The sequence below is a fragment of the Zosterops lateralis genome, assembly GCF_965231275.1.
Source record: "Zosterops lateralis genome assembly, chromosome: 29".
In the NCBI taxonomy this organism is placed as follows: Eukaryota; Metazoa; Chordata; class Aves; order Passeriformes; family Zosteropidae; genus Zosterops; species Zosterops lateralis.
The window spans coordinates 3,729,579-3,750,568 of NC_139789.1; the positions used below are offsets into that span (position 1 = coordinate 3,729,579).

General features: G+C 63.2%; 2 protein-coding genes across 2 annotated transcripts; one reads left to right on the forward strand and one right to left on the reverse strand.

Annotated features, from left to right (window-relative positions):
• Positions 1 to 4,383: 4,383 nt before the first annotated feature.
• On the reverse strand, positions 4,384 to 6,377 carry GADD45B (growth arrest and DNA damage inducible beta). The gene is made up of 4 exons (XM_083880266.1): positions 6,214 to 6,377; positions 6,020 to 6,121; positions 5,599 to 5,806; positions 4,384 to 5,229 (listed from the first exon to the last, which is right to left on the reverse strand). Exons 1-4 carry the CDS (start codon positions 6,249 to 6,251, stop codon positions 5,116 to 5,118), a joined length of 462 nt encoding a protein of 153 aa, XP_083736392.1. The 5' UTR covers positions 6,252 to 6,377; the 3' UTR covers positions 4,384 to 5,115.
• Positions 6,378 to 11,663: 5,286 nt separating this feature from the next.
• On the forward strand, positions 11,664 to 20,503 carry MAP1S (microtubule associated protein 1S; the record flags this gene model as incomplete). Its single annotated transcript, XM_083880191.1, has 7 exons — positions 11,664 to 11,793; positions 13,715 to 13,816; positions 14,375 to 14,457; positions 14,589 to 14,729; positions 15,796 to 18,913; positions 18,994 to 19,211; positions 20,207 to 20,503. 7 exons carry the CDS (start codon positions 11,664 to 11,666, stop codon positions 20,360 to 20,362), a joined length of 3,948 nt encoding a protein of 1,315 aa, XP_083736317.1. The 3' UTR covers positions 20,363 to 20,503.
• Positions 20,504 to 20,990: the final 487 nt, after the last annotated feature.

The following is a 20,990-nucleotide window of genomic DNA, read 5'->3' on the forward strand; positions in this document are numbered from 1 at the left end:
GGACGGAGCCTCTGGATCCTCCCAAATCTCCCTTTTTTTTTTAGTTTTTATTTTTCCCTTTAAAATCCTTCAAAACCCAACTTTATTTAACAACAACAACAAAAAAAAAATCCCCCAAAATTAATTTTCTTCAAGAGTGTCTCTCCTCATTTTCTCCTCCTCTCTGGTCTATCATCCTTCAAACGCTCATTAATTATTAATTATTATTATTAATATTATTATTCTGATTTGCCAAACTCTGATCTCGTTGCCAAACTCCAATCCAGGGTTTGTTTTGTTATTTTTATTTTTTTTCTGGGCTGTCCTTAGGAAGTGGTCGCTGTCTGTGCTGTCTGAAATTCTGAAATTCCCGGATTTTTTGGGGGGATTTTGTTGTGTTTTGTTGATTATTTTTTCTTCCCCCCTTTTCTCGTGTGCCATAGCCCCGAGCCCTCCTCACATTATTGTGTTTAATATTCCGTGGAGTCGTCGTTCCCAAAGTGAATGGATGGAAAAACACAATAAACAAACTGGTTTCACTTTGCATTCGGCCAGTTCTGCTCTGCCCTGCTGGGCCGGGGACGGGATTCCTGGGATTGTGGATTTCCTGGGATTGAGGGTTCCCTGGGATTGAGGATTCCTGGGATTGTGGATCCTCTGGGACTGAGGATACTTTGGGATTGAAGATTCTCTGGGATCCCTCTGGGATTGAGGGTTCCCTGGGATTGTGGATTTCCTGGGATTGTGGATTTCCTGGGGTTGTGGATTCCCTGGGATTGAGGATTTTCTGAGATCCTTCTGAGATTGAGAATTCTTTGGGATTGGGAATTCCTCTGGGATTGAGGACTCTGGGATTGAGGATCCTCTGGGATCCCTCTGGGATTGACAATTCTTTGGGGTTGAGGATTATTTGGGATTCAGGATCCTCTTGGATTGAGGTTTCCCTGGGACTGAGGATCCTCTGGGATCTCTCTGGGATTGTGGATTCTTTAGGATTCCAGATCCTCTGGGACTGAGCTTTCCTTGGGACTGAGGATTCTCTGGGGTTGTGGATCCTCTGGGATTGAGGATTCTCTGGGATGAGGATTCCTGGGATGAGGATTCCTGGGATTGAGGATTCCTGGGATTGAGGATTCCTGGGATTGAGGGTTCCCTGGGATTGTGGATCCTTTGGGACTGAGGATTCTTTGGGATTGAAGATTCTCTTGGATTGAGGATTCTCTGGGATTGAAGATCCTCTGGGATTGAGGATTCTCTGGGATTGAGGATTCTCTGGGATTGAGGATTCTCTGGGATTCCTCTGGGATTGAGGATTCTTTAGGATTGAAGAGTCTCTGGGATTCCGGATCCTCTGGGCCCCTCTGGCACTGAAACCCCTCGGGACCCCCAGTCCCTCCCCCCCCCGGGACTCCTCCCTCTCTCAGGGATCCCCTTCCCCACCCTCGGGAGCTGCTCTGACCCCCCGGATCTCCCCTGGGTGTTCCTGGGATCAGCAATTCCCATTCCCAGGAGCTGCAGCCCCTCAAGGGTCACAAATCCCCTTTCCCCCCCCTGGGGAATCCCAAAGCTCTCAGGGATTCCCTTTTCCCACCCCTGGTGCCTCCAACGGGGGAACCCTTGGGAATCTCCTTTTTCCCAAATTCCCTTCAAAAAAAACTGGGACAGAATCCCCAAATCCCCTGAATTCCCTAAAAAAAAAAAAACCCCTCTGAATTCAGTGCAATCCACTGAATTTCCCTCAAAATCCCGGGACAGAATCCCAAAAATTCCCAAAAATTCCCTACAAAAAACTCCGAGACAGAATCCCCAAATCCCCCAAATTCCCCTCAAAAAATCCCCGAGACAAAATCCCAGAATCCCTCAAAAAAACCAACCCTGGGACAGAATCCCAAACTCCTCCACATCCCCTCTAAAACCCCAAAACAGAATCCCAAAATATCCTGGATTCCCTATTAAAAGAAATCCCTGGGCCAGGATCCCAAATTTCCAAAAAAAAAACCAAAAAAGAAAAAAAAAAAAAAAAAAGGAAAAAAAAAAAAAACCAGGACGTGCTAATTATCTCCCTGTGCCCTAATTAACTCCTGCCCGCCTTAATTAACTCCCACCCGCCCTAATTAACTCCCGGCCCCTCCGAGGGGCGGCCCAAGGGACACCCGCGGCTCCTTTGGGTGTCACGGGGCCGGGGACACCCCTGGGTGACCTTTGGGGATCCCGCGCTGTCCCCACGTGGGTGGCACGGGGACACCCGTGACGTCACGGGGCCGGGCGGTGACGTCACGGAGGGACTTCCTGCTCCGCGTGTCACCGGCGGGGGGAGGGGGCGGCTCCGTGCCTCAGTTTCCCCCGTTTGGCGGAGTTTGGGGGGCCGGGCCGGGCCGGGCCGGGGGGTTTGGGGCGGGCGGTGTCCCCCCTGTCCCCCCCTGTCCCCCCCTGTCCCCCCCGGGGTGTTTTGTCCCCGCTGTCGCCGCCGGGGCGGGCCCGGAGCCGCCGGAGCCGCCGGGCCGGGCTCGGGAATCACAAATGACAAATGACAAATGACAAATGACAAATGACAAATGACAAATGACAAATGACAGACCGGCGGCCCCGGCCCGGCCCGGCCCGGCCCTGTCTGCCCGCGGTGCCCCGGCCGGGAACGGGCTCCGCCAAACCGGGACCCAACCGGGGCCTTGAACCCCCCGGGGACACCAAACCCCCCTTTGTCACCGCCCCGGGGACACCAAACCCCCCTTGCCACCCCCCGGGACCTCCCAAATCCCCCCCAAATCCCCCCCCTTGTCACCTCCCAGGACCTCCAACCCCCCCCAGGAGCCAAATCCCCCCTTGTCACCCCCTGCGAGCCCAAACTGGGACCTTGTTACCCCCCCTGGGACCCCCAACCCCCCCCCGAGCCTAAACCCCCCTTGTCACCCCCCGGGGATCTCTCAGTCCCCCCTTGTCACCCCCCGAGGACCCCCCCAAACCCCCCGGGACCCCCAAACCCCCCAGAGTCCAACCCCCCCCCTTGTTACCCCCTCTGAACCCCAAACTCCCCCTTTGTCACCCCCCGGGACCCCCCACCCCCCCGGCGGTGACACTGCGGGTGTGACACCCTTGGGGTGCCCCAGCGGCTGTTCTGGGGGGTCTCTGTGTCCATGGGGGGTCTCTGGGGGTTCCTGGTCCCCGGGGGCGCCCCAACTCCTGTTTAGGGGCTCAGGGGGGTCTCCTGTCCATGGGGGGGTCTCTGGGGGGTCCCCCAGGTGCAGTTTGGGGGGACACAGGGACACCGTGGGTGGGGGACTCGTGTGTGACCCGGCCCTGGGTGGGCGAGTCCGGGGGGTCCTGCGGGGGGATTTGGGGTAGATTTAGGGGGATTTAGGAGGATTTTGGGGGGATTTTGGGAGGATTTAGGGGCGCTGTCCCCCGCCCGGCCCGTGCCCCGCCGGGTGACACACGGGTCACACGGGCGGTGACAGCGGGGACAGGAATGGCCGCGTGTCCCGGGCCCTCAGCGGCCGGACGGGTCCGGGCAGCGGGGCCCCCCCGGGCCTTCTCCCCGCGGGGTTCCCGGGGGATCCGCGGGAACAGCCGGGACCCCACAGCTCCTGCCGGGCGGGGGGTCACGGTCTGTCCCCGCTTTGGGGCAGGACACGGGGGTGGCACCGCGGTGACCGCCCTGTCACCCCCGCCGTGCCTCAGTTTCCCTCAGAACCCAAACAGGCAAAGGAGGGCAAAGGGCGCGTCCCGAGCACGCGACACCCGGGGCTGGTCACGCTGTCCCCGTGTCCCCGCCGGCCCCGGACGGCGTGTCCCCGTGTCCCCGGCCGGGGCTGGCCCTGTCCCCGTGTCCCCGGCCGGGGCTGGCACCGCTCCCGCAGTCCCGGGACACCCCGTGTGACCCCGCGCGGTGACACGGGACAGGGACAGCTCAGCCACCCGGGGTGTCCCCACAAAAGGGGGGAACCCCAGCCCGCCCCCCCCGGCCTCACTTTCCCCGCTGTCCCCAGGCCGGTGACAGGGGGAATCCCCTCCCCGGGGGTTTCCCGGCTCCCCCCGTTCCCACGGCCGCGGTTCCTGCGGGGGAGGGGGGGGGTGGGGGGGGCCGTGCCTCAGTTTCCCCGAGCCGGGGGCGGCCGTGCCTCAGTTTCCCCGAGCCGGGGGCGGCCGTGCCTCAGTTTCCCACGGCGCTCGGGGCCCTCGTGGGTGTTTTTCTTGGAAAAACCCTTTTTTCCCAGAAGGGCGGGGCTGGAGTTTCTCCTCCCAGGCCACCCAGGGCTGGGAACCCCCCGGGGCTGTGAAAGGGCGCTCAGACCCCAGGGGAGGGGGACCCCCCCCAAACCCGACCCCAAACCCGCCCGGGAGGCGCCCCCGGCTCCCCTGGGAGCGGCTCCGGCCGAGCCGAGGGAAGGGAAGAGCAAACACCACTCACGTCAGACATTTTATTGCAAATCAATTTAGCTCCTCGCTCGGTAGAAGAATAAACTCTGCAAAAGGTTCAGCTCGGGGTGTCCAAGTGCAAGAGCAGCACCTCGGGGGGTGCGGATTGTCCAGAATTCCTCAGGAAAAAGCAGTTTTTTTGCAACAGCAACAACAACAAAAATAATAAAAATCCACCTCTGCACCCACTGCACCTCTGTGCAGTCCTCGCCTCCGTGGGGCCTCCCAGGGGCCAAAAAATCGCTCCGGGGTCACTCCCTGTGACCCGCCCGGGGCTCCTCAAGGTCCAGCCCGGCTCCTCCTGGGCCGGCAGCTCCGGCCACTGTCCACTCGAGCTCCGGCCACTGTCCACCCGGGCTCCGGCCACTGTCCACTGTCCACCCGGGCTCCGGCCACTGTCCAGTGTAGTGTCCACCCGGGCTCCGGCCACTGTCCAGTGTCCACCCGGGCTGTGTCCAGTGTCCAGTGCCCACCCGGGCTCGGCTCCTCCGTTCCCACCGCTCCCCTTCCTCCTCTTCGCTCCAAAAATAAAATAAAACCGGTGGGTTTTGGGGTTGTAGGTTGGAACTGGTTGTTTCTCTCCTTCTGGTTTTTTTTTTAGTTTTTTTGGGGTGGTTTTTTTTGTGTCTCCTGCTGTTTTGCGTCGGGTTGGTTTGGGTTTTTTTTGTTCTTAAAAAAAAAATTGTTTTTTAATCCTGCCCAAGTCCGCGCGGGGCGGGCTCAGCGCTCCTGCAGACACACGAACGGCACCCACTGGTTCCTGTCGCGACTCTCGGCGCAGTAACTCGCCACCTCCGCCAGCCCCGGGCTCTTCCAGGAATCCGTGTGCGGGTTCTGGGGGGGGAAACAACGAGATTAGTGACACCAGCGCCGCCAGATTGTGCCCTGAGCCTCCTCCATCCCCCTGCCCTGCTCCTGGCGGTGTCCTCGGGGTGTCCCCTCCTGCTCCCGGCAGTGTCCCCTCCCTGCTCCTGGCGGTGTCCCCCGGTGTCCCCTCCCTATCCCCCGGTATCCCCTCCCTGCTCCTGGCGGTGTCCCCACGGTGTCCCCTCTCTGCTCGCCCCGGTGTCCCCGCGGTGTCCCCTCTGTGCTCCCGGCGGTGTCCCCGCGGTGTCCTCTCTATGTCCCCTCCCTATCCCCGGTGTCCCCTCTGTGCTCCCGGCGGTGTCCCCTCCCTGTCCCCGTGTCCCCGGCGTGGCTCACCGTGACGAGCAGGCAGTGCAGGTCGCGGGGCTCGGGCCCGGGCTCGCCCAGGATGGCGGCGAGGCGGCGCGGGCCGGACACGCGCAGGATGTGGATGTCGTTGTCGCAGCAGAAGGCCTGGATCAGCGTGAAGTGGATCTGCAGGGCGATGTCACCCTCGTCCTCCTCGTCCGTGGCCAGCACGCACAGCACCACGCTGTCCGGGTCCCTGCGGGGAGAGGCGGGTTAGGGCACACCGGGACATGTCGCGATAGTGGAAACCCCTGTCGTGATGTCACCGCTCTAAGAATGGGAACAGACCCCCCAGTTCTGCCTGGTCCCCCCCCCGTCCCATAAAACGCTCCTGCACAGAGCCAGCCCCGCGCTAATCGGGCTGAACCCCGCGACAGCCCCCCCGCCAGAGCCCTGTCGCGATACTCACACGTTCATCAGCTTGGCCGACTCGTAGACCCCCACGGTGAGGCGGTCCTGCCGCTGCGCCGCCACCAGCACCCGCTCCACCGCCTCGCTCACCGCCTGCATCCTGCGGGGAGGAACAGCACAGCCCGTGAGCGGCGACAGCGGCGACAAACCGCAAACCACCCGTCGCGACAGCCCAGAGCCCCCGGCACTGACCTGCTGCTGTCGCACGGCACCAGCTCCTCCAGGGTCATGGTGCAATTGTAATCCTCGGGAAAAAGGCAAATTCCAAGAGCAATAACGCCGAGCGCGGCTGTGGCGGGGATATCGCGGGGATATCGCGATTCCCGGTCCCGGTCCCGCTCCGCTCCTCCCGCCGCTCCGCGAGTTCTGAGCCGCCGCCGCGCCCCGCGCCGCCTTTTATAGCCTTCCGCTGGGGGGCGGGGCCTCGCGCGGCGCCCCCGCCTCTCCCATTGGCTGCCGCCGCGGGAAGCCACCCACGGGCGAGGCGCTGATTGGACGCCGCCGGCGGGGGCCACGTGGGGTGAAACGCGGGGGGGGGGTGGGGGAAATCCCCGCCCTGAAACTGCGGCCCCCCCGCGGGAACGGGAATGGGACCGGCCGGGAACGGGAACGGGAACGGGGGGGAATGGGGGGGCCGGGTCCGCCCGTGGGACCGGGGGATGCACCGGGGGGTCGGTCCGTGGGGCAGGGGGCTGCACAGGGGGGTCGCTCCGTGCACCGGGGGCCCTTCCGGGGGTAATTTCTTGTATTGGGGGCTGCACCGGGGGTCGCTCCATGGGACAGGGGGCTGCACAGGGGGGGTCGGTCGGTGCACCGGGTACTGATCTATGGGACCAGGGGCTGCACCGGGGGTCGCCCCGGGGGTCGCTCCATGGGACAGGGGGGTCGCTCCGTGCACCAGGGGTCGGTCGGTGCACCGGGGGTCGGTCGGTGCACCGGGGGTCGGTCCCCGGGTCCGGGGGTTTCTCCAAGCCCCGGTTGGTGCCCAGGGCCCTGCACGGCGGGGCGCGGCCCGTGGGAGCGGGGCTGCTCCGGGGCTCGGGGGCTGCACCGGGGGGTCGGTCCGTGGGGTCGGTGCGTGGCTCGGGGGGTCAGCGGGGGTCGGTCCGTGGGCCCGGGCCGGTCCGTGCACCGGGGGCTGCACCGGGGTCTGTCGGTGGAGCGGGGGCTGCTCCGGGGGGCGGCAATTCACGCTCCGGGGCGCGGGGGCGCTCGGGCCGTGCCCCGGGCCCTGCAGCGGGGGCGGGCGGGGCCGGTGCGCTCAGAGCGGGGGGAACCGGGACACGCGGGGAATCCGCGCCGCGGGCGGGCGGCGGCGCCACCTGCCGGGGGACACGGCCCGGGCCCGCCGGGGCCCCGTTCGCTGCCCGGGCTTGTCCCGGGGCTCGGCACACCGGGCTGGGCTCAGTCAGGCCCCGGGTCCCGCAGCTGCCGGGCCGGACCGAGTGACCCCCGGGGTCGTGGGAGGTGACCACGCCGTGCCTCAGTTTCCCTCGGCCGTGTCCTCCTCAGCCGTGTTTCCCACGCTGGCAGCTGCCCACGGCGGTGTTGGCGCTTTGTGCCGCTGTCCCCGCTGTCCCCTGTCTCGTGTCGCTGTCCCCGCTGTCCCCTGTCCCCTGTCGCTGTCCCCTGTCCCCTCTCGCTGTCCCCCCGTGTCCGAGCTCGGCCGCCGCTCATCGCACCCATGGCCGCTCCCCTCTGACTCCTCCGAGCCAGCAGGCGGCGCTGCCTCCGCCCGCTCATTGCCCCCGCGCCGCAAAGCCTTATGGGAAATGTAGTCCTGAAGCTCCCGCCCTCCTCGCGCCATTAAATGGGGACTGCATTACCCAGAAGGCTTCGCGCGCGAGGGCGGGCGGAGCCTCAGTGTGTGGGCGGGGCCTCGTGTGGGAGGGGCGGGGCCAAACCGGGACCGGCACCGGGACCCGCCTGGGCCCGGGCTGGGCAACACCAAACCGGCCCCGACCTGGGCTGGGGGCAACCGGACCGGGACCGGACAGGATCAGGGGCCACCGGACCGGGCTGGGACCGGGCGGGTTAACCGGGACTGAGCTGGACCGGCGCCCCGGGGGACGGGACCGTCTGTCCCAAAGCGGGACCGGGCCGGTCTGGGGCTCACCGGGCCGGGACTGGGGGTTCGGACTGGACCGGGGGGGGGGCCCGGGCTCCCCGTGCCGGTGTCCGGCCGTGCCCCCGCCCGTCCCGCCGCCCTTCCCGTCCCGGGTCTGGGGGGGTCACCCCCGAACCCCCAAACCCCAGCGAGGAGGAGGAGCAGGGGGGGAAGAGGAAGATGCTCAGCAGGACTCGGGACGGCGGCGGGACAGGGGGGACCCCCGGGGTGAGGAGGGACTGGGGGACCCCTGGGGGGGCAGAAGGGAACAGGATCAGTGTCTGTGGGATCCTGCGGGGTTTGGGGACCCCCGGGGGCGGGAGGGGCCGGGCAGGGGATGGAGCGGAGAGCCCGGAGGGGCTGTGGGACAACAGAGCTGCGGCTCCCCTGGTCCCCGTGTCTGTATTCCGGCTGTCCTTCTGTCTGTCCCCCTGTCTGTCCCCCTGTCTGTCCCCCCTGTCTGTCCCCCTGTCTGTCCCCCCTGTCTGTCCCCCTGTCTGTCCCTCTGTCTGTCCCCCCTGTCTGTCCCCCTGTCTGTCCCCCCTGTCTGTCCCCCCTGTCTGTCCCCCCTGTCTGTCCCCCTGTCTGTCCCTCTGTCTGTCTCCCTGTCTGTCCCCCTGTCTGTCCCCCTGTCTGTCCCCCCTGTCTGTCCCCCTGTCTGTCTCCCTGTCTGTCCCTCTGTCTGTCTCCCTGTCTGTCCCCCTGTCTGTCCCCCTGTCTGTCCCCCCTGTCTGTCCCCCTGTCTGTCTCCCTGTCTGTCCCCCTGTCTGTCCCCCCTGTCTGTCCCCCTGTCTGTCTCCCTGTCTGTCCCTCTGTCTGTCCCCCCTGTCTGTACCCCTGTCTGTCCCCCCTGTCTGTCCCCCCTGTCTGTCCCCCCTGTCTGTCCCCCCTGTCTGTCCCCCCTGTCTGTCCCCCTGTCTGTCCCTCTGTCTGTCTCCCTGTCTGTCCCCCCTGTCTGTCCCCCTGTCTGTCTCCCTGTCTGTCCCCCTGTCTGTCTCCCTGTCTGTCCCCCTGTCTGTCCCCCCTGTCTGTCTCCCTGTCTGTCCCCCTGTCTGTCCCCCCTGTCTGTCTCCCTGTCTGTCCCCCCTGTCTGTCCCCCCTGTCTGTCTCCCTGTCTGTCCCCCTGTCTGTCCCCCTGTCTGTCCCTCTGTCTGTCTCCCTGTCTGTCCCCCCTGTCTGTCCCCCTGTCTGTCCCCCCTGTCTGTCCCCCCTGTCTGTCCCCCTGTCTGTCCCCCCTGTCTGTCCCCCCTGTCTGTCCCTCTGTCTGTCTCCCTGTCTGTCCCCCTGTCTGTCCCCCCTGTCTGTCTCCCTGTCTGTCCTCCTGTCTGTCCCCCCTGTCTGTCCCCCTGTCTGTCCCCCCTGTCTGTCCCCCCTGTCTGTGTCACCGCGGGTTTGGGGATATAAATCCCAGCCCGGCACATCCCGGAGGAGATGGGGCTGGGGAGGGGCTGGGGAGGGGCTGGGGAGGGGCTGCGGGAGGGGCTGCGGGAGGGGGGTGCAGGTTTTTGGGGGGATTTTGGGGCGCTGGGAGGGTCCTGGGGGGTGAGGGGGCTCCCAAGGGGGGATTTCACTGATCCCCCCAACCCGGCTGTGGCTGTGGCCCCCAGGCCTGGCAGGGGAGGAGCTGCCCCCCTAAACCCCCAGGATCTGCACCCCTAAATCCTCGAGAGCTGCACCCCTAAATCCCCAGGATATTCACCCTTAAATCCTCAGGGTCTTCCCTATTAAATTCCCAGGATCTGCCTCCTCAAATCCCCGGGATCTGCCCCCCAGAATTCCCAGAATCTGCCCCTCTGTGTCCTGGCAATTGGGAGTGTCCGGGAATTGGGGTGCCCTGGGAACTGGGGATGACCCTCCGGAGCCCCTGGGTGCCCCAGGAACTGGAGAGCCCCGGGGAATTGGGGTGTCCTGGGAATTAAATGTGACGTCCCGGAAATGGAGATGTGTCGGGGATTGGGATGTCCCGGGAACTGGGGGTGCCCCGGGAATTGGGGAGTCCCAGGAATTGGGGAAGTCCTGGGAACTGGGGTGTCCTGGGGAATTGGAGTGTCCCGGGAATTATTTGGGATGTTCCGGGAATTGGGGGTGTCCCGGAACTGGGGTGCCCGGGGGATTGGGGTGTCCCGGGGAACTCGGGGTGTCCCAGGGATTGGGGGTGTCCCGGGGTTTGGGATGTCCCAGGAATTGGGGTGTCCGGGGATTGGGGTGTCCCGAGGATTGAAGGGTATCCCGGGAATTGGAGTGTCCCGGGAATTAATTGGGATGTCCCCAGGACTGGGGGTGTCCTGGGAATTGGGGTGTCCTGGGAATTGGGGTACCACGGGGGGTTGGGCGTGTCCCGGGAATTGGGGGCGCCCGGGGATTGGGATATCCCGGGGGACTGGGGGAGTGTCTCGGGAATTGGGGGTGTCCCAGAAATTGGAGTGCCCCGAGGATTGGGGGTGTTCGTGGAATTGGGGTGTCAGGGAATTGTGGGTGTCCCGGGAATTGGGGTATCCGGGGATTGGGATAGCCCGAGGGGCTGGAGGTGCCCGGGGATACATTAAACCATCGGATCCGCGCCTGATGTCTGGTTTTATTTGGGGATTTTGAGGTTTTTTTTGGGGGGATTGTGGGGTTCCCAGCCCACTGTGCCACTGGGAAGGGTCTTGAGGGGAGGGGGGTCTCATCCTGCTGTGGGTTCGTGTGGGGGGTCTGAGATTGGGGGACAAGGAGTGGGAATTTCATCCCATCCAGAATCCTGGACCCCTGTACAGAATTCTGAATTCCCATCGACGATCCAAATCCCCACCCAGAATCCCAAATTCCCATCGACGATCCAAATCCCCACCCAGAATCTCGGATCCCCATCCAGAATGCCAGATCCCCATTCAAAATCCTTAATTCCCATCCCCGACCCCAAATTCCCATCGAGGATCCCAAATCTCCCCCCAGGATCCCTTGTTCCCATTCAGAATCCCGGATACCCATCCAGAATCCAGGATCTCCATCCACGATCCCAAATTCCCATTCATGATCCAAAATCCCTATTCAAAATCCCAAATCCCCATCCAGAATCTCAGATCCACATCCAGCATGTCAGATCCCCATTCAAAACCCTAAATTCCCATCCACGATCCCAAATTCCCATCCATTATCCCTTGTCCCCATTCAGAATCCTGGATACCCCATCCAGAATCCTGGACCCATGTCCAGAATCCGGGATCTCCGTCCAAAACCCCATATTCCCATCCAGAACCCCGGACCCCCATCCAGAATCTGGGATCTCCATCCCAAATCCCAAATCCCAAATCCCAAATCCCAAATCCCAAATCCCAAATCCCATGCAGAACCCCCCACCGCCCTCGCGGGCCCCACCCTGTGCCCCACCCCGCGCGTTGCCCCTTTAAGAACCCTCTCTCCCACCTCCGCTCCGCCCACCCACCTCCCCTCTCCGGCGCCTCCCATTGGCTGGCGGTGACATCAGTGGGCGTGCCCGAGCCGGGCGGTGACGCAGCGGGGGCGTGGCCTGCGGGGCGGGCGGGGGGCGCCGAAGATGGCGGCGGCTCCGGCGGCTGAGGCGGGTCCGGCGGCGGGGCCGCGCCGCTTCTCGCTGCTCGCCATCGTGGGCGGCGGCTGCCACCGGCCCGGCCTCAGGGCCGCCGCCCTGCAGCAGCTGGAGCGAGGTGAGACCGCGCGGTGCTCCGGGGGAGCCGCCCACAGCCCCCCCCGGGGATGGTCCATTGGGTCCCTCAGAGCCCTGAGGGGGGATCGGCGCTATTGGGGTGATCTGATCTGTTCCGGCCTCCTGGATTTCCTCCTCCTTTGGGTTCCTGCCCCGAAATTCACGGGATTTTGCCCCTATTTTGTGGCCCCCGCCCCTCGGGATCTGCGCCTTCTCCTGCCCCGAAATCCTCCGGTTTGTCCCTCTGAAATCCGCCTTCTGCCTCTTTTTCCTGCCTTAAAAATCCCCGGGTTTGTCCCTCTGAAATCCGCCTTCTGCCTCTTTTTCCTGCCTTAAAAATCCCCGGGTTTGTCCCTCTGAAATCCGCCTTCTGCCCCTTTTTCCTGCCCTAAAGGCCTCAGGGGTCTGAATCCTCAGAGTCTTTCTTCTCCCAAGATCCCCAGGATTTGCTGCCCCTGGATTTGATTCCCCCCTCCACGATCTGCCTCTTTTCCTGCACCCCTAAATCCCAGAATCAGCATTCCTAAATTCTCAGGGTCTGCACCCCTAAATTCCTATGATTTGTACCCCTAAATCCCTAAGATCTGCACATCTGAATTCCTGGGATCTGCCCTGCTAAATTCCAGGGATCTGCACCCCTCAAATCCTCAGGATCTGCCCCTCTAAATTACCAGGATTTGCACCCCTAAATTCCCAGGGGCAGCATCCCTAAATCCCCAGGATCTGTCCCCCAAAAGCCCCAGGATCTGCTCATCTAAATTTTCAGAATCTGCACCCCTAAACTCCCAGGATCTGCCTCAATAAATCCTCAGGATCTTCACCCCTAAATTCCCAGGATCTGCCCTCTAAACTCCCAGGATTTGTATCCCTAAATCCCCCCGATCTGCCCCTTTTCTCTGCCCCTCATCCCCCCGGGATCTTCCCCCCAACTACCCCAGGATTTTCTCCCCAAACTCTCAGGCTCTGCCCCCGTGGGGTTCTCAGGATTTGTCCTCCCACATCCCCAGGATCTGCACCCCTAAATCCCCAGGATCTTCACCCCTAAATCCCCAGGATCTGCCCCCTAAATCCCCAGGATTTGTACCCCTAAACCCTCAGGATCTGCCCCCCTAAATCCTCAGGATCTGCCCCCTAAACTCCCAGGATCTTCACCCCTAAATCCCCAGGATTTGCATCCCTAAATCCCCAGGATTTGCATCCCTAAATCCTCAGGATCTGCCCCCCTAAATCCCCAGGATTTCCCTCTTTTCCTGCCCCAGAATTTCCCCCCAGGGAATTCTGTTCCCCCCTCCAGCCCCCACACCCCTCCCTGAGCCGTGCCCACATTTTGGGGAGGGGTCTCAGACCATCCCAAAACCACATTCCCCTTCACCCTGGGGCTGTTCCAAACCACCCCAAAACCACCCCAAAAACGGCCCCAAACCCTTGTGCAACCCCCGGGGCCGTTACACCGTCCCCCACCCGCTCTCCAGTTAACCAAAACCACCCAAATTTTTTTTTTTTTTTCGGGAATAAACTCCCAAAAATCCCTCCTGGGGAACTCCCCGAGGGCTGTTTTTGGGGCTGTGCACCTGTCCCCGGTGCTGACAGGTAGCTCCAAATCTCTTAATTCCTTAATGAGCACCTTGCAGGAGGTGTTGGCAGAGCTGTTCCGTGCCCCGGGGTGTTGGGATTTGGGATTTGGCAGAGCTGGAGCTGCTCTGAGTCACAGCAGGAGGAGTTCACCTGCCAGGCAGGTGTGGGCACAGGTGGGCTTGGGGATGCCCCAAAAACACCTCAGTGGGGTGGATTTTATGGGTGATTTTATGGGATCAACCCATACTGACACTATGGGGGTTTTGGGGATGGTGCTGGTGGGTTCTGAGCCCCCAATATCCCAAATTTTTATTCTGAAATATTATTTTTTTTCTTCTCCTCCTCAGGGATTCGCTCCTGGGACATCGACCTCACCTCCTGCAACCTGGACGAGCAGCTGAAGCTCTTCGTGTCCAGGCACTCGGCCACCTTCTCCAGCATTGTGAAAGGTAAAAAAGGGGATAAAAAACAGGGAAAAAAGGGGGAAAATGGTTCCAAAAGCTGGGATGGGTGGGTTGGGGATCAGGGCCGCCCCCTCCCCATTCCCTGTTCCTGGGTTTTGTGGGGACAGGCCTGGCTTTGTGCCCCACCCCGGCCATCCCAACCCGTGATCCCTCCACGTGAGGAGCAGTTTCCTCCTCCCAGCCCGGGATGGGATTTTCCATGGGAAATGGGGAACATGGAGCTGCTCCCAGTGCCTTTTCCCTCCCCAAATCCCACCCTTGGCTGGGGGTTTCCCTGCTTAGAAAAAGAAAAAAAAAAACCAAAACATCCCCTTGGGGTGTGTGTTTTGGGGGAATCTCCCCCTTTTTCCCTTTCCTCCCCTCCCTGTGGCAGGAAGGACACGGGAAATGTGTCCCCTGGCCCTGGTGGTGACCAGCAGCCGGACAGTGCCCGTCCCTCTTCCTCCGGAAAACCAGGCACTGCCCGCTGGCCTGGCCACCCCCTTGGGGACACATTTGGGGCGGGGAGAGAATGTCTGTCACCTCCTCAGTGTCCCCACACAGGTCAGAGGACCCTCCACCACCGCGGGGATGTGCTGGAGACTCTGGTGCTGCTCAACCCTTCGGACAAATCCCTGTGTGACGAGGTGAGCTGCTGCTGTGGCATCCCAGGGATCGTCCCCAGAATGTCCCCTGCGTGTCCCTGACGTGTCCCCAACCCCTCTGTGTGTCCCCAACCCCTCTGTGTGTCCCCAACCCCTCTGTGTGTCCCCCCCAGCTGAGGAACCTCATCACAGACGTGTCTCAGCACAAGCTGCTGGTGTTTGCGGGGCCCTGCGTGGAGGACACCGGGGAGCTGATGCTGCAGACTGGCTGCTTCTCCCTCAGGGATTTCATCCAGATCTTCACGGATAAGGAGGTGTGGAGCTGCAGGAGCTGCGGGGAGGAGCCCGGGGTGGGGTTTTGTGGGGTGGGAGGTGGTGGATGAGCACGTTGGTGGGGTTGTTTTGAGGTTGGAGCAGCTGGTAGGTCCTCGGGGGTGGTGTCAGGTCCTGCTCGCTCCTCGCAGGGGGTTGCTGTGAAGTGTGGGGGAAATGCTGCAGCAGGAAAAGGGAGAAATCCTGGGGATTTAGGGGGGCACATCCTGGGGATCTCAAGGAGAAATCCTGGGAATTTAGGGGGTAGATGCTGGGAGTTTAGTGGAGTAAATACTGGGGGTAGGTCCCTAGAGTTTAGGGGGTAGATCCGGGAAATCTAGGGGTGCAAATCCTGGGAATTTAGGGGGCAGTTTCTGGGAGTTTAGTGGAGTAAATACTGGGAATCTTGAGGAAAAATATTGGGAATTTAGGGGGTAGATGCTTGGAGTTTGGGGAGCAAGTCCTGGGGGTGTTAAGGGGAAGATCCTGGGGGGTTGAGGGGCAGGAAAAAGGGCAAGTCCTGGGAATTTAGGGGGCAGATCCTGGGAGTTTAGTGGAGCAGATCGTGGGGATCTGGGAGGGCAAATCCTGGGAATTTAGGGGGTAGATCCTGGGAGTTTGGCGAGCAAATCCTGGGGGTGTTAAGGGGAAGATCCCAGGGGGTTGAGGGGCAGGGAAAGGGGCAAATGCTGGGATTTAAGGGTGCAGATCCTGGAGATTTAGGGGACAAATCTTGGGGATTTAAGGGTGCAGATCCTGGGGATTTGAGGAGGCAGATCCTGAGGATTTACAGGACAGATTCTGATAATTTAGGGGGGCAGCTCCTCACCTCCCAGGCCTGGTGGGGGGCCACAGCCAGATTGGAGGGATCAAGGAAGGCTCCTTTGGGAGCCCCCCACCCCACAGGACCCTGCCCAGCACCCCAAAATCTCCCAAAAAAAGTAGTCAGCAGGTGTGGATCCCATGGTTTAACCTGTCCCTGGACACCTCCCACTCCCGTGGGCCCATCCCAGTGGGGGACACGGGGTGACCCCGGTGCCCCCTCCCACCCGAAGCCCCTCTGTGCAGGTCGGGGAGATCCTGAGCTCCGCAGACCCCTCGGCCAAGGCCAGGCTGACCATCAGCTGCCCTGACTTCGGGGAGTGGAGGGACTCGGGCTTGGAGCACCACAACCTGCAGGACTTCATCGAGCTGCGCTACAACCCGGGCTGCGTCCTGCCCGAGATGGAGGGGCTGGAGGAGTTCATGGAGTACCTCTCCGAGTCCCTGGAGCCCCAATCCCCCTTCGACCTGCTGGAGCCCCCCACCATGGTGGGATTCCTGAAGCTCTCCAAGCCCTGCTGCTACATCTTCCCTGGCGGGAGAGGCGACTCCGCTTTCTTCGCCGTCAACGGCTTCAACGTGCTGGTGAACGGCGGCTCCAACCCCAAATCCTCCTTCTGGAAGCTGGTGAGGCACCTGGACCGCATCGACTCCATCCTGGTGACGCACGCGGGCACGGACAGCCTGCCGGGCATCAACAGCCTCCTGCAGAGGAAACTGGCCGAGCTGGAGGAGGACCCATCCCAGAGCTCCCAGAGCAACAACGGCGACTGGGCCAAGAATCTCATCTCCCCCGAGCTGGGCGTCGTCTTCCTCAACGCCTCCGAGAAGCTGAAGGATATTGAGGGTGACTCAAAGGTGCTCAAAAGCTGTGATGAGGCTGCTCTGACCCTGCACTACCTGGAGAAGTTGGGCATCCAGCCCAACCTGCTGGCCCGCGACGGTGGCCCCCGCGCCGAGCCCACCGTGCTCTTCCAGAAGATGGGAGTGGGCAGGTTGGACATGTACGTGCTGAACCCCGTCAGGGGCACCAAGGAGCTGGAGTTCCTGCTGCAGCACTGGGCGGGGAACGGCTTCCCCAAGGAGCAGGAGCTGCCCCTGCAGTGCCTGACCTCGGTGTGCGTGCTGCTGGTGTGGCACCCCGTCAGCCGCTCCGAGAAGATCATCCGCGTGCTCTTCCCCGGCTGCACGCCCCAGGCCAGGATCCTGGAGGGGCTGGAGAAGGTGAAGCACCTGGAGTTCCTCAAGCACCCCGTGGTCACCAAGAACGACCTGAAGGGGACGGCGCCGGCGGAGAAGCCACCGCTGAAGCAGAGGAGGGCGGAGAGCAAGGAGAGCCTCAAGTCGGGCTCCAAGCTGAGCTTGGTGGAGGTGCCGCTGCCCAAGGACAAGGCTCCGAAGGTGGAGAAGAAGGAGGTGAAAGCTGGGACCAAGGAGAAGCCAAAATCCCTGGGGGATGCTGCCAGAACGGGGTCAGAAGAGGAGAAAGCCAAGGAGGCCCGAGCCAGGCCGGACTCGGCGGCCGAGAAGGCGAAGGGGGACCCGAAGCCAAAGCCCAGCAAGGAGAAAGTGACGCCCAAGAAGGAGCCGACGGCCAGGAAGGAGGAGAAGAAGCCACCAAAGAAGGACGAGGGGGCCGAGGCCAAGGCGGAGGCCAAGAAGGAGGTGAAGGTGGTGAAGAAGGAGGCCAAGGCCGAGACGCTGAAGAAGGAGTCCAAGGACAGCAAGGCAGAGGCCAAGGCTCCGGCCAAGGCCCCGGCCCGGAAAATGCCGGTCCCCGAGAGCCGCAAACCCCCGGCCAAGGCCGGCAGCGCCAAGAAACCCCTGCTGAAGAAAGAGCCAGAAAAACCCAAGGCTAAAACAGCCCGGAAGGAGCCGGGGACCTCAGACGGCTCCAAGTCCTCCTCCCCCGAGGAGATGCTGCCCGAGGCCGAGCGGGAGGGCGGGAGGAGGAGGAAGGAGGAATCCACGGACGAAGGCATCGCCACGGCCGACAGCGAGCTGGAGCCTTCATCCCTGGAGAACGGGGGCAACCGGCGCCCGGGGGATCCCTCCTGCCTGGAGAACGGCCTGGAGGACCCCGAGAGCCCCCAGCGCTGTCGTTACCCCGAGGGCAGCCCCCTGCGAGCCCCCTGCCCCCCATCCCCCGCAGCAAAGACCCCCAAGAGCGACCGCAGCGTCAACTTCGACCTGACGCCCACCGGGCTGCTCAACCACGGCGCCGAGGGGGCCGAGGATCCCTGCGGCAGCTCCGAGGAGAAGACCCTGGAGATGATGTCCCCGGCCAGCTCGGGGCCGGCCAGCGCCGGCCACACGCCCTTCCACCAGTCGCCGGTGGAGGATGGAGCAGAGGAGCCGGGCGCCGGCCGGCAGCAGAGCGCGGCGTGGCCGGCGGCCGGAGCGGCCAAGGACGGCGCGGGGCCGGACAAACAGGCCGGCTGCCTGTCCCTCAGCCCGTTCAAGGATGACGTCCCCGACGTGTCCCCCACCATCACCACGCCCTCGCTGCCGGCCGAGGTGGGCTCCCCTCACTCCACCGAGGTGGACGAGTCGCTGTCGGTGTCCTTCGAGCAGGTGCTGCCGCCGGTCAGCGAGTCCCCCCCCGAGGACGGGCAGCGCTCCCGCGGCTCCGGGGACGAGCCCGAGGCCACCAAAGGGGGGCTGTCGCTGCCGCTGCGGCCGTGTCACCACCCGCCCTGGGGTGACGGGGACACGGGGACGCGGCCCGGCCGCCGCTCGGACTCGCCCCACGACGTGGATCTGTGCCTGGTGTCCCCGTGCGAGTTCGAGCACCCCAAATCCGAGCGGTCGCCCTCGGCCGCCGCCAGCCCGCGGGAGCTGTCGGACAGTGACCCTTCCCAGGAGCTGGCACCACCCCGGGCCCGGCCGGGAGAGACCCCTCCCACGTCGGTCAGCGAGTCGCTGCCCACCCTCTCCGACTCGGACATCCCTCCGGCCACCGAGGACTGTCCGTCCATCCTGGCCGACGGGCTGGAGTCGGATGAGGACTCGGAGCGGCCGGGCCGAGGCGTGGCCAGAGCCTGCGACCCTCTGCCGGCCCCCCTGAAGGACCCGTGTCCCCTCCCTGCCCAGCCCGGAATCTGCATGGTGGACCCCGAGGCGCTGCCCCCCGGCCGCAAGGAGCCCGCCAGGGGGGTGAAGAAGACCCAGTCCCGCGTGGGTTCGGCCCCTGCAGCCCCCAAAGCCGAGCCCCCTCGTGTCCCCGCCTCGGCCACCAAGGCCAGGCCTGCTGGGGACAAAGCCAGGCCGCCCCTTGGGGACAAGAAGGGCTCGTCCAGCGGGGGCAACGCCCGCAGCGCCGGAACGCGGCCGGCGGCCGGAGCGGGCCGGGCATCGCCTGCAGGTACGGGTGAGGTGACACAGAGGGGTGACACCGGGGTGCCTCTGGGGACAGCTGTGACCTCTGTCACCCTGTCCTGGCAGGCACGAGGGCCGCAGCCCCCCAGGGCCCCCCGGTGTACGTGGACCTGGCCTACCTGCCCGGCTCGTGGAGCGCCCGCACGGTGGACGAGGAGTTCTTCCGCAGGGTGCGGTCACTCTGTTACGTGGTCAGCGGAGATGACCACCTGAAGGAGGGAGTGCTGCGGCCGCTGCTGGACGCCCTGCTGGCCGGCAAGCACCAGTGGGGAGTGGACATCCAGGTGAGTGACCGGCATGGGGGCCTGCAGGGGTGGAGTTGGTCCTTTCGGAGTGGCAGAATGTCCTGGGTGCCCCTTTCTGATGTTGAGGGGGTGACAAAGTGGCCTGGGTGTCCTTTTTTTGTTCCTGGGGGGTGACAAAGTGTCCTGGGTTTTCTTTTCTTGTTGCTGGAGGGGTGACAAAGTGTCCTGGGTGCCCCCTCCCAGTGCCAGGAAAGGTGACTAGGTGTCCTGGGTGTCCCTTCCCAGTGTTTTGGGGGTGACAAGGGGTGATGGGATCAGGCCCCTCCTGATATTGGAGGTGAAAAATTGTCCTGGGGGCCCCTTCCCGATAACTGGGAGGGGTGACAAAATGTCCTGGGTGCCCCTTTCTGATGTTTGGGGGGTGACAAAGTGTCCTGGGCGCCTCTTCCCAGTATTTCAAGGGTGACAAATTGTCATGGATGTCCTTTCCCATTGTTTGGGGGATGACAAAATGCCCTGGGTGCCACTTGCTGATGCTGGGGGTGGTGACAAAGTGTCCTGGGTGCCCCTTTCCGATATTTGGGAGGTGACAAAGTGTCCTGGGTGCTCTTTTTTGTTCCTGGGGATGTTGACAGGATGTCCTGGGTGCCCCTTTCTGATATTGGGGAGGTGACAAAATGCCCTGGGTGCCCCTTCCAAGTGCTGGGGGGTGACAAGTGGTGGTGGATCAGCCCCTTACTGGTATTGGGGAAAAATTGTCCTGGGTGCCCCTTTCTGATATTTGGGGGGTGACAAAATGTCCTGGGTGCCCCTTGCTGATGCTGGGGATGGTCACAAGGTGTCCTGGGTGCCCCTTCCAAATGCCCCTCCCAATTTGGGGGGGTGACAAAGGGTGGTGGATCAGTCCCTTCCCACTGCTGGGGGTGACAAAATGCCCTGGGTGCCCCTTCCTGATGCTGGGTGGGTGACAAAGTGTCTCAGGTGTCCCTTTCTGACACCTGGGAGGTGACGAGGTGTCCCGGGTGCCTCCCCAGGTGACCCTGATCCCCACCTTTGACTCCCTGGTGATGCACGAGTGGTACCAGGAGACGCACGAGCGGCAGCAGGAGCTGGGCATCACCGTGCTGGGCAGCAACAGCACCGTGGCCATGCAGGACGAGACCTTCCCCGCCTGCAAGGTGGAGTTCTGAGGGGGGGGACACCTCCCCTGCCCTCCCCGGGACACCCCTGCCATGTCAGAGGGGACAGAGGGGGTGGTGTCCCCTCCCTGTGTCACCCCAACCACATTCAGAGGGGACAGAAGGGGTGGTGTCACCTCCTTGTGTCACCCCAACCACGTCAGAGGGACAGAGGGGGGGACAGAAGGGGACAGAGGGGACAGAAGGCCCAGTGTCTTCTCCCCTGTGCCACTCCCAGCCCTCTCTGAGCCCCCCCCCCCCCACACTCAGAGACACAGCAGAGGGGACAGAAAGGGTGGTGTCCCCTCCCTGTGTCACCCCAACCACACTCAGAGGGACAGAGGGGACAGCAGAGGGGACAGAAGGGGACAGCAGGGCTGGTGTCCCCTCCCCTGTGCCACCCTCAGCCCTCTCAGAGGGCTCAGAGGGGACAGAAGGGGACAGAGGGGACAGAAGGGGTGGTGTCCCCTCCTTGTGTCACCCCCGCCATGCTCAGAGGGACAGGGGAGGCAGCAGAGGGGACAGAAGGGGCGGTGTCACCTCCCCTGTGTCACCCCCAGTCCTCTCTGAGCCCCCCACCATGCTCAGAGGGGACAGCAGAGGGGACAGAAGAACTGGTGTCACCTCTCTGAGCCCTCTC

Coding starts and splice junctions, on each gene's coding strand:
- GADD45B (XM_083880266.1), bottom strand. CDS start 6,251: ATGACCCTGGAGGAGCTGGTGCCGTGCGACAGCAGCAG. Junction 6,122..6,213: donor GTGCCGTGCGACAGCAGCAG/GTCAGTGCCGGG, acceptor TCCTCCCCGCAG/GATGCAGGCGGTGAGCGAGG. Junction 5,807..6,019: donor TCGGCCAAGCTGATGAACGT/GTGAGTATCGCG, acceptor CTCTCCCCGCAG/GGACCCGGACAGCGTGGTGC.